At 41.6% G+C, this 13,310-nt stretch overlaps 3 protein-coding genes across 3 annotated transcripts; 1 reads left to right on the forward strand and 2 right to left on the reverse strand.

Moving 5' to 3' along the window:
- Window positions 1-490: 490 nt before the first annotated feature.
- lag1_2 (Sphingosine N-acyltransferase) lies at window positions 491-2,752 on the forward strand. The gene is made up of 4 exons (XM_047984127.1): window positions 491-911; window positions 997-1,310; window positions 1,377-1,664; window positions 1,722-2,752. The coding sequence occupies exons 1-4, from the start codon at window positions 674-676 to the stop codon at window positions 2,337-2,339; spliced, it is 1,458 nt and encodes a 485-aa protein (XP_047840100.1). The 5' UTR covers window positions 491-673; the 3' UTR covers window positions 2,340-2,752.
- A 7,871-nt stretch (window positions 2,753-10,623) lies between these two features.
- On the reverse strand, window positions 10,624-10,998 carry JDV02_003043 (uncharacterized protein; the record flags this gene model as incomplete). Its single annotated transcript, XM_047984128.1, has 1 exon — window positions 10,624-10,998. The coding sequence occupies one exon, from the start codon at window positions 10,996-10,998 to the stop codon at window positions 10,624-10,626; it is 375 nt and encodes a 124-aa protein (XP_047840101.1).
- Window positions 10,999-11,052: 54 nt separating this feature from the next.
- Window positions 11,053-12,992, reverse strand: JDV02_003044 (uncharacterized protein; the record flags this gene model as incomplete). Its single annotated transcript, XM_047984129.1, has 4 exons — window positions 11,053-11,214; window positions 11,283-11,944; window positions 12,004-12,555; window positions 12,641-12,992. 4 exons carry the CDS (start codon window positions 12,990-12,992, stop codon window positions 11,053-11,055), a joined length of 1,728 nt encoding a protein of 575 aa, XP_047840102.1.
- Window positions 12,993-13,310: the final 318 nt, after the last annotated feature.

A 13,310-nucleotide genomic window follows, 5' to 3' on the forward strand; every position in this document is an offset into this window, starting at 1 on the left:
GGCGGAGCTAGAAGCGCACTGTCTTAGTAAAGGTAGAATGATTTGGTGGCACGGTGTATCCGTCGTACAAGCATGGCTGATGGTTCAACCCGCCACACAGAAACAAAGTTATGTGCCGTCGGACTGATCAACCAAGAGGATGAGAATGGAACATCCATACTTACAACGTACCCGCCATCGTCCAGGCTTTCTGGCTCCATAAGACGACATGCAACAAAGACATACGGTTATCGCAACGACGACTCCCAGCCATGTCAATGCTCCATGAGAGAAATCCAAGCTGGTCATTATAGAGGACGCATACTCACGAATGTCATGGTCCATCGGACAGGTTTGTGGAGAAACACTGTAGTGGTACGCTTAGTCAGGAAGGCTAATGGGCCCTTAGTGGCAACCATGGTCAGACCGAGGGGGGTACGGAATATCTTTCTTCCTTGAATTTGGTGTCCAGATTGTCTGTCCTGATTAGTACAAGCCCCGAAAGCCCCACCCTGGTTTGGCGGTGTCTCGTCACAAAAGGGGCACACTCCTTTAACTGCCGAGGATATTCGACACGTGTGCAAACTCCAGTATCCAGGAGGTAGACAACTACCAACGATACGAGACCTACCTCAATTGCCAATACGTTTCCGAACTGTACATTGGGCCATCGGCTGCGCTTACGGGTCTCATTATGAGCGGATCTAACATCGCTGATAGCGTTTCCAAAGATGCGCCTGTGGTGGTGATGCCACTCCCACCAACAACACGAGTCACGCTGGCAACAGGGTATAACACAGTAGACGAAAAGTTGACGGGCCACTCGAGACCGCGCGGGCAGTCGCATAGCAGTACTACTATCCCAAGAGTCAAGCGAAAAGGCAACAGCTCCTTGAACAACACCGCCAGTTGGCCACTCGACACTCAAATAGGTACGTGGCTTCCTGCACCAGAATTTCGCCTTCGCAAGGCTTGCTGCCCCTCCATCCGCGGCTAACATCTTCAATTGCGGGACAGCTATCTCGTTCAATCTCGTCGCGCTCCTCTTCCTCACGCACTTGTGTGTGCCTAAAGCCCGATACTACACGTCCCGGTTCTTCTTGACGTCATACTACAATGCGAATACTGGAAAGTATGCCGCTGGGGGCGACGATTTTTACTTCCTTGGACTTTGCGTTGTCCTCTTTACTGGTGCCCGTGCCAGCTTCATGAAGTACTTTCTGGCACCACTAGCTAGACGGTGGGGCATATCGAAGAGGAAAGACATCGCCAGATTTTCCGAACAATCATGGCTTCTGTGCTACTACTCAGTGTTTTGGACGCTCGGCTTGGTACGTTGTGTTTTACACTCTATGCTGCACTTGCAGTTCACGTGACAACTTACCGACATTCTCTAGCACATTTACTGCACCTCGACATACTTTCTGAACCTAAGGGAGATGTTCACAGACTGGCCCACCAGGGAACTATCCCATGTAACAAAGGCATACATATTGGGTCAGTGGGCCTTCTGGTTGCAGCAGATCATCGTTATCAACATCGAGGAGCGACGCAAAGATCACTGGCAGATGCTGGCCCATCACATTATTACGGTCATGCTCATTTCGGCTTCGTATGGCCTGCATTTGACTCGTGTCGCCAATCTGATATTGGTCTTGATGGACGTTGTCGATATTTTTTTCCCAGTAAGCCCCCCAACAGCCTTGACTTTGCCTTGCAATAGTGCTCTAACGTCAGCCCAGCTCGCCAAGTGTTTAAAATATCTGGGATTCTCAACCTTGCGCGACATCATGTTCGGTTTCTTCATGCTGTCGTGGTTCGTTGCCCGTCATGTCTTTTACATAATAACTATGTGGAGTATCTGGAGTCATATGGCAGAGATAATTCCCATCGGTTGCTACCACGGGTCGCAGAATGATCTAATTGGGCCGACACCCTTACCCGATCACGGCTTTTTGCACATGCTGGAACCGTTTCGAAAGCCAGCCGGCACCATTTGCTACAGCGACAGCATACGATGGGGATTCCTTGGTGCTTTAGGGTTTCTTCAAGCCCTCACCATCGTTTGGTTCTTCATGATTGTCCAAGTTGCTATCCGTGTTATCAAGGGCATCGGCGCTGACGATATTCGGAGTGAGGATGAGGGCGACGATCAGGAAGAGGATGATGATAAAGGGCATAGGGATTGTCATCGGGCATCTCATCCCATCGAAGTCCGTGTCGAGGCTTCTGACCTCCACCTGCGAAAGCCCAGGATCAGTGGCAAGAGAACCGCGAGCTCATCTGGTGTGAGCCTCACTAGGGGCGGTGATCGGAAGGAATTGTTGAACCGAATCGGATGTGAGAGACAAGTTGATTGAGGGTGGTTCTCGAGGATGGAGATTCCCCATGAAGGAAACTCGTCAACAGTATTTCATAGAGTTCAGCGAGCTGCCTTTCATAGGCGGTGAATGACTGGGCCGGATAGGATGATTATGGAATGAACTCACACAGGACAATTGGGATTCAGCGCACGGGGAGGAAGGGGGGGGAAAAACGTGGATGAGTGACGCCGCCAAAACTCAGCATACGAAGCTGCTTTGCAACGGTGTACTAGTCTGCTTGCAACACAATTCCCCACCGTTTGGTTTAGGTACCGATCTAGAGCCACATGATGGAGGGTGTAGCACGATGTTAGCGGCGCTCCTAGCTAGCAGAACTCAGGCGTATGGAATATGGAGCGGCGCTGGTGGGCAGTATCGGATAACGAGCATGTTCCTCAGTTGACCCAAGCGTAACTCGATCCTCCCTGTCACTCGTGCACCAGCTCGACCCAAAAAGCATGCTCACCACAGGCCTTGGCTAGCCTTCACCTGCATATGACGTGCTATGGCGGTGAGTTGCAATGTGCACGCCAGAAAGCCGAGCCTCCTATGGCTACAACGCCCTGACCCTACTGTCGGGAGGGCTGTAGCACTACGCCATGCACCTTCGCGACGTGATTTCGAAAATGATCAAGACCGTAAAGTTTGATATCAGCTTCTCTGCATTTCTGGTGCATACAGCCGATGAAGCCATCGCGTTCCATCTTCCAGGTCATCTGCTTGCTGGTATAGCAGACTTGCCAACTGCGCACGCTCTAGTATGTGAAGATCGACCGCTGGTACCGAATATGCCTCGTCGACTTCATGGTCACCACCCGCAAGCTGCTGCTTAATCGCCCATGTGGGGCGATTGTAGAAGCAGTCCTTCCGATACTCTTCTCGAACCCTCGTTTCACGTTGCGCCTTCTTCGTTCGAATGGTGTTCGTGAGCTATCGGCCCTCGTCTTCGTGTTCCGTGCCTCAAATTCGATAATACCTATCCTTCAACTTGTCCCTCTGGGTCTCTAGTTTCAAGATCTCGGGGTCAGGTTCTAGACTTTGCTAGACCTCGTCGGGCACCATATCCCGCCTCGCTTCCGGGTCACGCGTCAAGCTTATATGCGTGAAGAGATCGATCAGAGAGTCGTCTGTTGGCTCGCTAGCGATAACTAACTCAAGGTGAAATTCAACCTTCTCGTTGATGTAGGCACCGTTGAACGTGGTCCGACGTGGTTATTTGCTGTTTGCTGGACGACTGCATAGCTTGCAGTCGCGAACGGCCATAGCCTTATAGCAGACGGCATAATTGGATATGATGTGAAGTTAGGTGCTCGGGATGCTCGTTTGCTGACTCGTCGGCTCTAGTTAGAGCCCGCTAATCGGGTAGCTAAATAGCGGGTAGTAAGAGATACCCTATTAATGGGGTCTTAGGCAAGGGAGCCGCGACCCTAAATAGAGGGACGATATAGTTTAACGGAGCGATAGCGTAGTTTAGTAATTAGTATAAGCGACTAGACTATAAAAATAGCTATAGAGCTACTAACGATATAGGAGGGAGGTATATTAGCTAGGTAATAAGAGGGCAGCTAAGCGATATAAGAGTACGGTCTACTTATAGGTATAGCGCTTTACTTAATTATTTTGCCGGTATTAAGTATTATATAGTAGTGAATAGCTAATAGTAGCGATTAAGTTAATAGTTAAAAAGTAGATTAAAAGTAATAGCTAAAGTAGATATAAGAAAATAGCTAGAAAGGCAAAGAGTTATTATTTATGCCTTTTAAAGATAGAGCTATATTAGAATTATATAATGCGGTTTAGTAAATAAACTTATATTATATTTCTCTTATTTTATAAGCCTCCTCTCCTCTTCTTTTACCTCCTTATAACTTAAGCTATAGTAAACTCCCCTTACGACGCTATAAGATAGAATCTAGATAATTATACTCTTAGCGACGTAATACTTTCCTCGTTCCCGGGCTTAATAGGCATTAATTCCTTTAGTAGATATAACGAACGCGGCGGGATTATCCTATAGCTTTTCTCTATAAATATTAATTACTAAGCTATAAAGGTAATATAATCTATTAAAGGACCTAACTTAAAAGAGAAGCTATCCTTTTTACGACGCGTATAGTATAAGAATATCGTAAATATATATATAATTATTTTTAGGAGCACTTAAAAAGAGCGATAGTCTATTACGATTTTATACTAATAGTTATTATTAATATATATATTTATATATATAGTATATTTAATAAGCTCGGCCTCGCTATAATTATAGCTTAAGTAAGGTTTTAATACTATATATTTATATTTCGCTAATTAAAACCTATAGGTACTATAAGGACTTTTATTTCTCGAAGATAATAGATTTCGTTTTATAAGGTTCGATAAGACCTAAGTAATAGCCGACTTAGCTAAAAACGTTAAGATCTATATATCTCCCGACTATATATAGTAGCTATTCTAATATAAGTATAGGTAGCTAAGAATAGTATAAGGTTAGTATAATCTATCTTATCTTAAATAGCCTAATATCTTTTATATATAATATTATATTTCCCTAGCATTTTAATAATAATATAGAATAATAGCGTAAGTAAGATAAGTATTCGAAAGCTATAGGCTTTTAGCGCGAGGTAATTATTGCGGTATTAATAAAGAGTCTCGTTACGGTACTTACGCTATTACGCTTAGTAAATAAATACTAATGTAATACCTATAATACCTCTTATTATAGCTTTCTTAAATAATAGATTATATAAAATACTTAATTAATCTTATAACGTAGGAGGTTTATATAGTATTGCTCGACCTTACGCTATTTATAAAGGATTAAAAGTACGACCTCTTAGCTATTATAGTAGTCTATATTATATCGTAATATTACTATATACTATAACGATTATAGTATAACACTATATCTACCTTAAGTTAGGGAGAATAGGAGAAAGGTAGTACCTAGATTAGCGGCGCTATTATAGTCGATATAAGGTATAGTAGTTATTTATCGTAATTACGTTACCCTATATAATTCTAAACCTTTATAGGCTTTAGGAGGTAGTATTTCCCTATTAAGCTCGAAATATAACTTACTACTTTATTACTACTTATAATCTATACTATATAGTAACTATATAGGAGGAATAATATCTACCGACTTTATTTTACTTAATTTTAATACACTAAAGATATAGCTTAAGTACTTAACGGATAAGGTATCTATTTAATAGGCTATTAGCGCCCTTTAATATATTAGTGCTAACGTACTATTAGGCTATCTACCGGTGCCTATACCGTTTCGCTACGATTATAATATAAGAAGTCGAGAGCCGAATAAAAGATAAGCGATACTTCGACGCTACTCGATGCCTAGCTAAAAGAACTATTGCGTTCGAGGAGGTCTCCGATAGTAGATAAATGCGATAGCCGGATCTAACTCTTAGGTACGCTAGAGACCTCCGGGGAAAGCCCTATTTATACCTAAGTGATAGTAAGCTTAGCCTAGTAACTATAGTAGTCGACTCGGTAAGCGAATCGTCGCCCGGCCCGCCGATAAAATGCCGCTAAAGCGAGATAACGTAAATTAACGCTTTACGATCGTACCGAACTACTACGGCAAGAGTAATAGCTATTGCTAGGAAAACCTAAGTGACCTTTATAGTATAGTATATGCCCTCGGGCTCTCTCTTATCGACGCTAGGGTATATAGAAATAGTTACGTCCCCTATCTCGCTTATAGGAAGTAAGCTAGCTTAGCCCGCCGCGGGTAATAGCATTATCCCGCTTAAGAGTACGGCGCGTTAAGCTAGTCTAGAACCGTAACTTAGCAATATTTAGTTAACCGCGATAAAGAAGAGAAGCCTATCCTACCTCTAGAATGCTTAGTAATTATATATTTATACTAGAGATATTACTAAATTACTTTTATATAACTTTATTAACTCGCCCCTAGACTTTTTATAGAAAAGTATAAAATACTATCGCTAAGTATAGATAATAGTAAAGTTTTATAAAATCTTCGGTATAATAACGGAGAACTTATACCTTATATTCGTAATAGCTGCGTTTAACTACTAGCGTATTATAGTAGAAGCTAATAGCTCGCTTAGTAAACTATAAGATTAGACTATTAACCTACTCTTTCCCGGAATAGTAAGTATAGGTTTAGCGGATAAGGTACTAATAAAGCTAAAGGAGATAAAGGTAAAATAAAGAAGATCTATATACTATCGACTTTATCTAAGTAAGAGGCTACTTAAGCTTATCTAATAGTTTAGCTATAGTATCTTAGTCTATCTTAGCTTTAGTTATAATAAGTAAGTCCTAGCTATAACTCTCTTCTCTATTATATCTCTTATAGTAGATAAGTATAAACGACCTTAGAAATAACTAGGTTACTATATTTATTACCTATATAGAAGGCTACTATCTAAAGCTAAAGGAGGAGCTTAATAGCTTATCCTATATTATATAGGTTATTATTTACTAGGGCCTACTACTAAAATAGCTAGCTATTAAGAGGATATCCTAAAAGATATTAAGTAAGTACTAATATCGTTCGTTTAACGAACTTTTTACGTTCCTTAACTAGCCGGATTATATATTCTTTTAGATCGAGCCTAGCTTTATTATAAATATCCCGAACTAGTAGAGTAGTTTTAGTAATACCCTTTACTTACTCGGTAACTTAGATACCGAGAGGTTATAGCTACCGCCGCCCCTATACGAACTTTAGCTAATAGGCTAGAATAGTAGCCTTAATAATATATATTAGGTCGCAGAATTTAGTTAAATAGCATCCGGTAGACTTAATATTATTGCGCGTATACTAGAGGCAAGGCATTATAGGTCGCTATAATATAATTATAATCCCTAGGCTAATAGTAGGCGTTATAATCGAACGCACTTATAACTAGTAAGATATATATATAGTTATTACGTATAGTACCTATACTATAGTAGCTATATAACGGCAATATCTATAAGGAGGTAATTCTTAACTTCGGCTTAATTACACTATAGTAGAGACATATTAGGAATGATTCGACAGGTACCATAACGAAAATAGGTAGTTACCGCTAGCGGCGCCGAATTCTAGGAGGCGGTTCCCCCGCGTAATAGAATCGCGATGCTACTAAAATAGGTGCTACTTATTCGCTACGGGTCATATAGATTTTAAAGCAAGTTAGTTTAGAGCTATTTAGCGTAATATAGCTAGCTCCTATCTAATCTATTATATTATAAGAATGCAATTAGCTAAGGCATAGACTATATCTACGATAGCGGCATACTATTACCGCGAGGGCTAAAGAGAAACCCTATATATATTATAGATATAAGTCCGAAAATAATTAAGACTATATAACTTAATATCCTCCTCCCTATACTTAGGGTATATATAGCCGATAAAACTATTATAGCCTATTTACTCTATCGTAATTAAATATTCGCGATCGAAATAATCGTTTATTATAGCCGGCCGATAATAGGCGAATATCCTCTCTTTTATAGATATAGCTTTATTACTAATATAATAGGGATATTATACCTTCCGCATAACTAGTAAAAAGCAATTAGGCTCCGGTAATTAGTCTAGTATAAGGGAAGGGATACCGCCTTAAACCTTCTTAATAATATACCTTTACTTAGCCGTTTCTCGCTTCTTAATAAAGGCAACTATAAGCTTAATAACTTTAATATATAAGCGTAAGAAACTATCGAACTCTAAGTTATTTACTTACTAATATAGTAAGTTTATTAGTCGCTTATACTTTAATACGTAAAGGTTAATCGCTAATATTAAATATACTTTATTAACTTAATTATTTCTAGTAAGCTATTATTTAATCTTTTATATAAGATAATAGTAAAAGTAATATTATTAATAGTAATCTTAAATACTCTTTTTATATTATACCTTCTTTATTTAAATTATCTTTATAAGCTCTTATATTTTATCTTTATATTTAATATCTTAAATTTAATAATGCCTATTCTTTAATTTATCCCTTTAAGCTTTTAAGTCTAAGATCTCGGGATTAAGTTCTAAACTTTACTAGACCTTATTAGGAACTATATCTTATCTTACTTTTAAGTTATACGCTAAGCTTATATATATAAAGAGTTTAATTAGATAATTATCTATTAACTCGCTAGTAATAACTCTCTTAAAGTAGAATTTAATTTTCTTATTAATATAGGCGCTATTAAATATAGCTTATCATAAATCGTAATATATTATTTAGTTATATATAGTATCGGATATATTACCTATAAACGATAATTCTTACTTTAAAATATATCCTAGGTTATAATAGTAATAGGAAATATACCGTCTTTAATATTAGTGGCTCCTTTATAAAATACCTTTAGCCTTAGCGCTTTCTTAAACCTAGCGTTAAAAGTCTATTATTTTATATCGTTATTTAACTTATAATATAGTAGGGGCTTTCCCTCTAAAATAGCTAAGCTATTAAAGCCGCGGAATATAAGTCGTTTTAGCTATTTTTCTTTCTAATATAATAATATATACTTAAGCTATAGTTTTAGAGCTAGAAAACGCTTATTGCGCTAATAAGGCTTAATATATTAAACGCTCTATTATTAATAGCGATATTAATAATAACGGTAATAATATAAAATATAAGCCTCTTTATATTAATAAAGAAAAAAATAGTCTTATATAATATTAATAAGGAGAGTAGGGCTATAAAGAAAGTAAGGGGCATAAATAGTTTTAGCTTATAGTTAACCCCTTTATAATAAATAAACTTAATTACTATAGTTAAAATATTTATACCTATCTATAGATAATAGACTATTAATAAATATATATCTTTATAATAAAGAGCTTTTAGTTATTTATAGGATATAGTCTCTTAATATAATATATTTTCGAGTAAGTAAGAATTATCGTTAATAAGTTAGTTTAAATTATAGCTTAAGTCTTCGATCTTAACGCTCTTTAGACTATAAAGATCCTTATATATATTATCTTTTAGTCTCTTTTTTTTATTATCTATAATCTTAATAAATTAAGCGTTAATAAAGGCTAGGAATAAGTAATAACTTAAGAGTTAAATATAGTATTACTTAAAAGGGAAGATACCTTTATCGTATATAATATTAAAGGTCTATAATATAAAGAAGTTATTAATATTAAGGACTAGCTTTTTATCGATATTAAGAGGTTAAAAGTTTTACTTAAAAATAAAAATAGTATTATATTACTATAAGAATACCCCTTTCGTTAGAAGTCTATTAATAATATAAAAATATAAGCTTAATATACCTTTTAGACCTCTTTATTATTATTTCTATTAAAATATTAATTTATTACGCTATTATAAAGCTATTTATATTAACGCTAATACTTTTATAAAGTACCTTTAGATATATTCTTCTATCTTTTATATAGATAATTAAAGAAATCTATTACTATTAGCTAATCGAGACTTTTAATTACCTCTATCTATAGGCCGCTTTCTATAGTATTATAATATCTAAGAGTTAATTAATATATAGTCCCTTTACTTTTTATTAAAAGGTCTATATATTTTCTACTTCCTTAATATCTATACGATATTAATCTTAATTTTATTAGCGTAATCTAGCTTAAGAAAGCGTATATCCTAGAGTTAGTTAAGAAGGGCGGTATACTATTTAGCGTTAAGCGAAGCTAGCTTTATAACCTATCGTTTTTTATTTTTACGTTAAGCGAATTTTAGAGGAAGTCAATATAATATAAAGTATACTTATTTTTTCGTTTATTAAAAGTAATAAAAGGTATTATAGTTAACTCCGACGAGGCTTTAGCTAAGCGTATATCGTAAGTAAGAGTAATGGGAGGGAAGAAGTTAAAGGGTATTAAAAGAGGGCGAGCGGGGTAGCTAGCTTTTAACGCTAGCCTATTACGCTTGTCGGGCTTATAGATATCTATTTTAGTAGTATTAAGAAATAGATACCTATATTATTAACTAGATAGAAGTTAAAGGAAGAGCGTAAGGGTGCGAAGGGTAGACTAAAGTAACGGGTTGGTTAGTCATGCGGATGACCCCTAGCTAGTTGCTTCTTAGCTAGACGGGTCCCTAGGCGCACCGCAGCTAGGTATACTATACTTTACGGGCGGTGCCAGCCCCTCACTATCGAGGCCACCAAAAGCGGCGGCACTTGCTACCCGATCCGGTGGCCATAACAGCGCTTTCTATCATTAATCTGCAATCCGCCTTTGCACCTCATGTGATGACAAGACTTTGCATGACGAAATCACATCAGCTTAATTCATAGGGTCGAGCTAACTGCCATGAATGCGTGGTGCCGTTTTCAGGCTACGGTTATTCAATGTTCTAAAAGATCCTAGGCTTGGGGTGCTGATCAACGGCCGTCTCAGGCAACCAGAAACTTCTGCCGACAGACCCAGAACGCTCTTGTCCAGATCACGAAGCTGCTCCGATGCCAAAGACCTGACGATTCGCGCGAGGCCGTCACGAAGATCCGCCAGAGCCTGCGTATCGGCATCGACGTCTGCAAAATCCAACTCCATAACGGTCATGGCGAGTCTACCGATGCGCCGCTTGGGCAGTTTGGTGCCCGGGACTAAGATGCTCGACATGACATCTCTCAGGATATCAACTCTGTTGATGACTGATGGCGAGGCGCTCGCCACCATGCTGTTATCTGGTAGCCTACGCGCAGCCAAGTATAGGTAGTGTAGAGCATCCAGTCATAAGCACGACCTGATGAGCTGTAGCAACTGCTCGTCGGGGATGCGTCCAGAGAACTGCACTAAGAGAATGCTGGCCAGCGCCGTACTAGACCTGTCTCGCTGCCACGATGACGTTTCGTCCGCCGTCAGGGACATAGCCAAGGACCACGACCTGGGGAGCTGTTGTTTCTTGTCGTTAGCTCGACTGAAGCGACATGTTGTCGGAGTAAGATGGAAAGGCTTCTTACCTCATGCTGAACCGCCCTCTTCAGCCCCAGCAACGTCTCTCCGGCGTTTGCGGGTACCGTTCCATCCGCACTCTCAACCAGTGGCAACACATGCGGGAACAGGCTACTACCCGCGCTCGCCCTCTCCTCCACGAGCATTGCCCCCGCCGTCTTCAGAATTTCGTCTTGCAAGCCGTAGCGCTCCCAGGCCGTCCATCCTTTGGCCGCCTGAACAACTTCGTGAATGACTTCTGGCAGCCTACTGTTGCGGCTGAGACGCTGCTCGTTGGCCAGCGACGGTGTCGCCGTGCATGTGTCCCGATAGTAGGCCGTGACGAACTCGTCGAAATTCTCGAATCCGGCGGCCTCTACTTGCTTCATGATGCCAGAAATCTTTTCGTCGAGTGACGCGTTCGCGTTGATCGGCGGCGGAACGGGGCGGAAGGTATTGGCCGTCGCATCAGTGTTGGCCACTGTCGCGGTCCCATGAGGCAGCGGCAGAGCGCCGCGGAGACTTGGATAGCTCATCGCATCTTCTGAATTACCAGAGAGGCTAGAGTCTATATCTTTGGCTCTCCAAGTGTCGTGCACAGGGTCGTGGAAGGCAAAGTCCACGCCAACGGGGTGGGTGGATTCGAAAAGATTGATGCCCTGCTGTGCCTGCGCCACCTGGCCCATCTCATCTATATCTCCAAGATCAGATCATGTCGAGTCTCATTCTATTGGGGGGTTGATGACATACTCTTGACTCCAGAAACACCGTGGGCAGGCGGATACTCATATGCAGCACTAGGTTGGGCGTGATCTAGTTTATCGCTCAACAGTTGCTGCCGATAAGCCAGGCAGTCGCCTGGAATGCTTTCGGGCATGACTCCAGACAGACCATCTTGTTGGTAATGATCGGGAGGAGAGAGTAGGCCATGAGGATGTGACGATGATTGCTGCGCCAAGAATTGCTGAAGCCCCCTTGGACTGCTAGGAAAGGAGAAAGCCGGCGGATACAATGCTGGATCGGCTGGATCGTCTAGAGAATTCTCGCGATAGATATTTGAATGCATTGGAAGCCTCTGTGCCGTTGCCGCGTGGCCCGCACTTGGCGAAGGCGAGTGCTCGGGCTCAGATAGCCCAACAGCTGGCGAGTGATTGCTAGACATGCAAGCGTCGCCATTGAATGTTGGCACGACCATGTTTCCGCCATGAGAGCCATGATGGCACGTCGAGTGGTGAAGCTGAAGCCGCTCGTGGGTATTGACCCGTGCTTGGAGCTCGTCAAGTTTAGCTTTCATGCGATGCCCTGTCATGTCTCCAGTCAGCCAGCCTGCGGCGTGCACGCCCATGGTGATGATGTTGTCATGCCAGTGCTCTGCGACTTGACTCACGGTACGTCCTCTGCGCGACTCTGTTCTGGATTCGCTTCTTCTCCTTGGGGTCCTTCACGCGGGTCCAGTCGTCTTCCTCGCTGAGCTCTTTGGGGTTCGGTAGGGCCGAAGTTGAGAGAGGCATCTTGCGCTTGCGCGTCATCCGGGGGCCTGGTGAAGGGGACTTTGCGCTTGAGGGCGGCGTGGGTATACACGGCGTCGGCGCCGGAGCGAGTGAAAACGGCGACGTCGTCCTGAAAGACGACGAAAGGCCCGGGTGGTTGACCTCTTGCTCATCGGCGGCCGCGAAGGCGACCTGGTCGAACGTGGAGGCTATCGAGGCAGGCAACGACCAGGTCTCGGTTAGGGACATGACTGGATCTAGGCTGTTACCGGACGGACGGCAACACACGGTTGAAGCAGGTGCTCTGGTTTGTTATTGAAGTTGACCGGGGGAAGTGAGAGGCTTTAATGGGAGACGGAATGCTGAAGGAGGCTGCGAGTCAGGGTGCATGTGGTGTGGCAGGGTTGCGTGTGTATATACGTTCCCGACAACTGCTCGATCCCCATCGTACGGGCCGATGCGTGCGTCCAGTACCAACGGCGTCTCGCACTCCTTTGGCCCGGGCAGAGGGAAGGTGTAAGTGAGCATGGACAAGGCAGGCAGGGCAGGGTCTGTTGGTGATGGTAG

Source organism: Purpureocillium takamizusanense, chromosome 2, assembly GCF_022605165.1.
Source record: "Purpureocillium takamizusanense chromosome 2, complete sequence".
NCBI classification, from domain to species: Eukaryota; Fungi; Ascomycota; class Sordariomycetes; order Hypocreales; family Ophiocordycipitaceae; genus Purpureocillium; species Purpureocillium takamizusanense.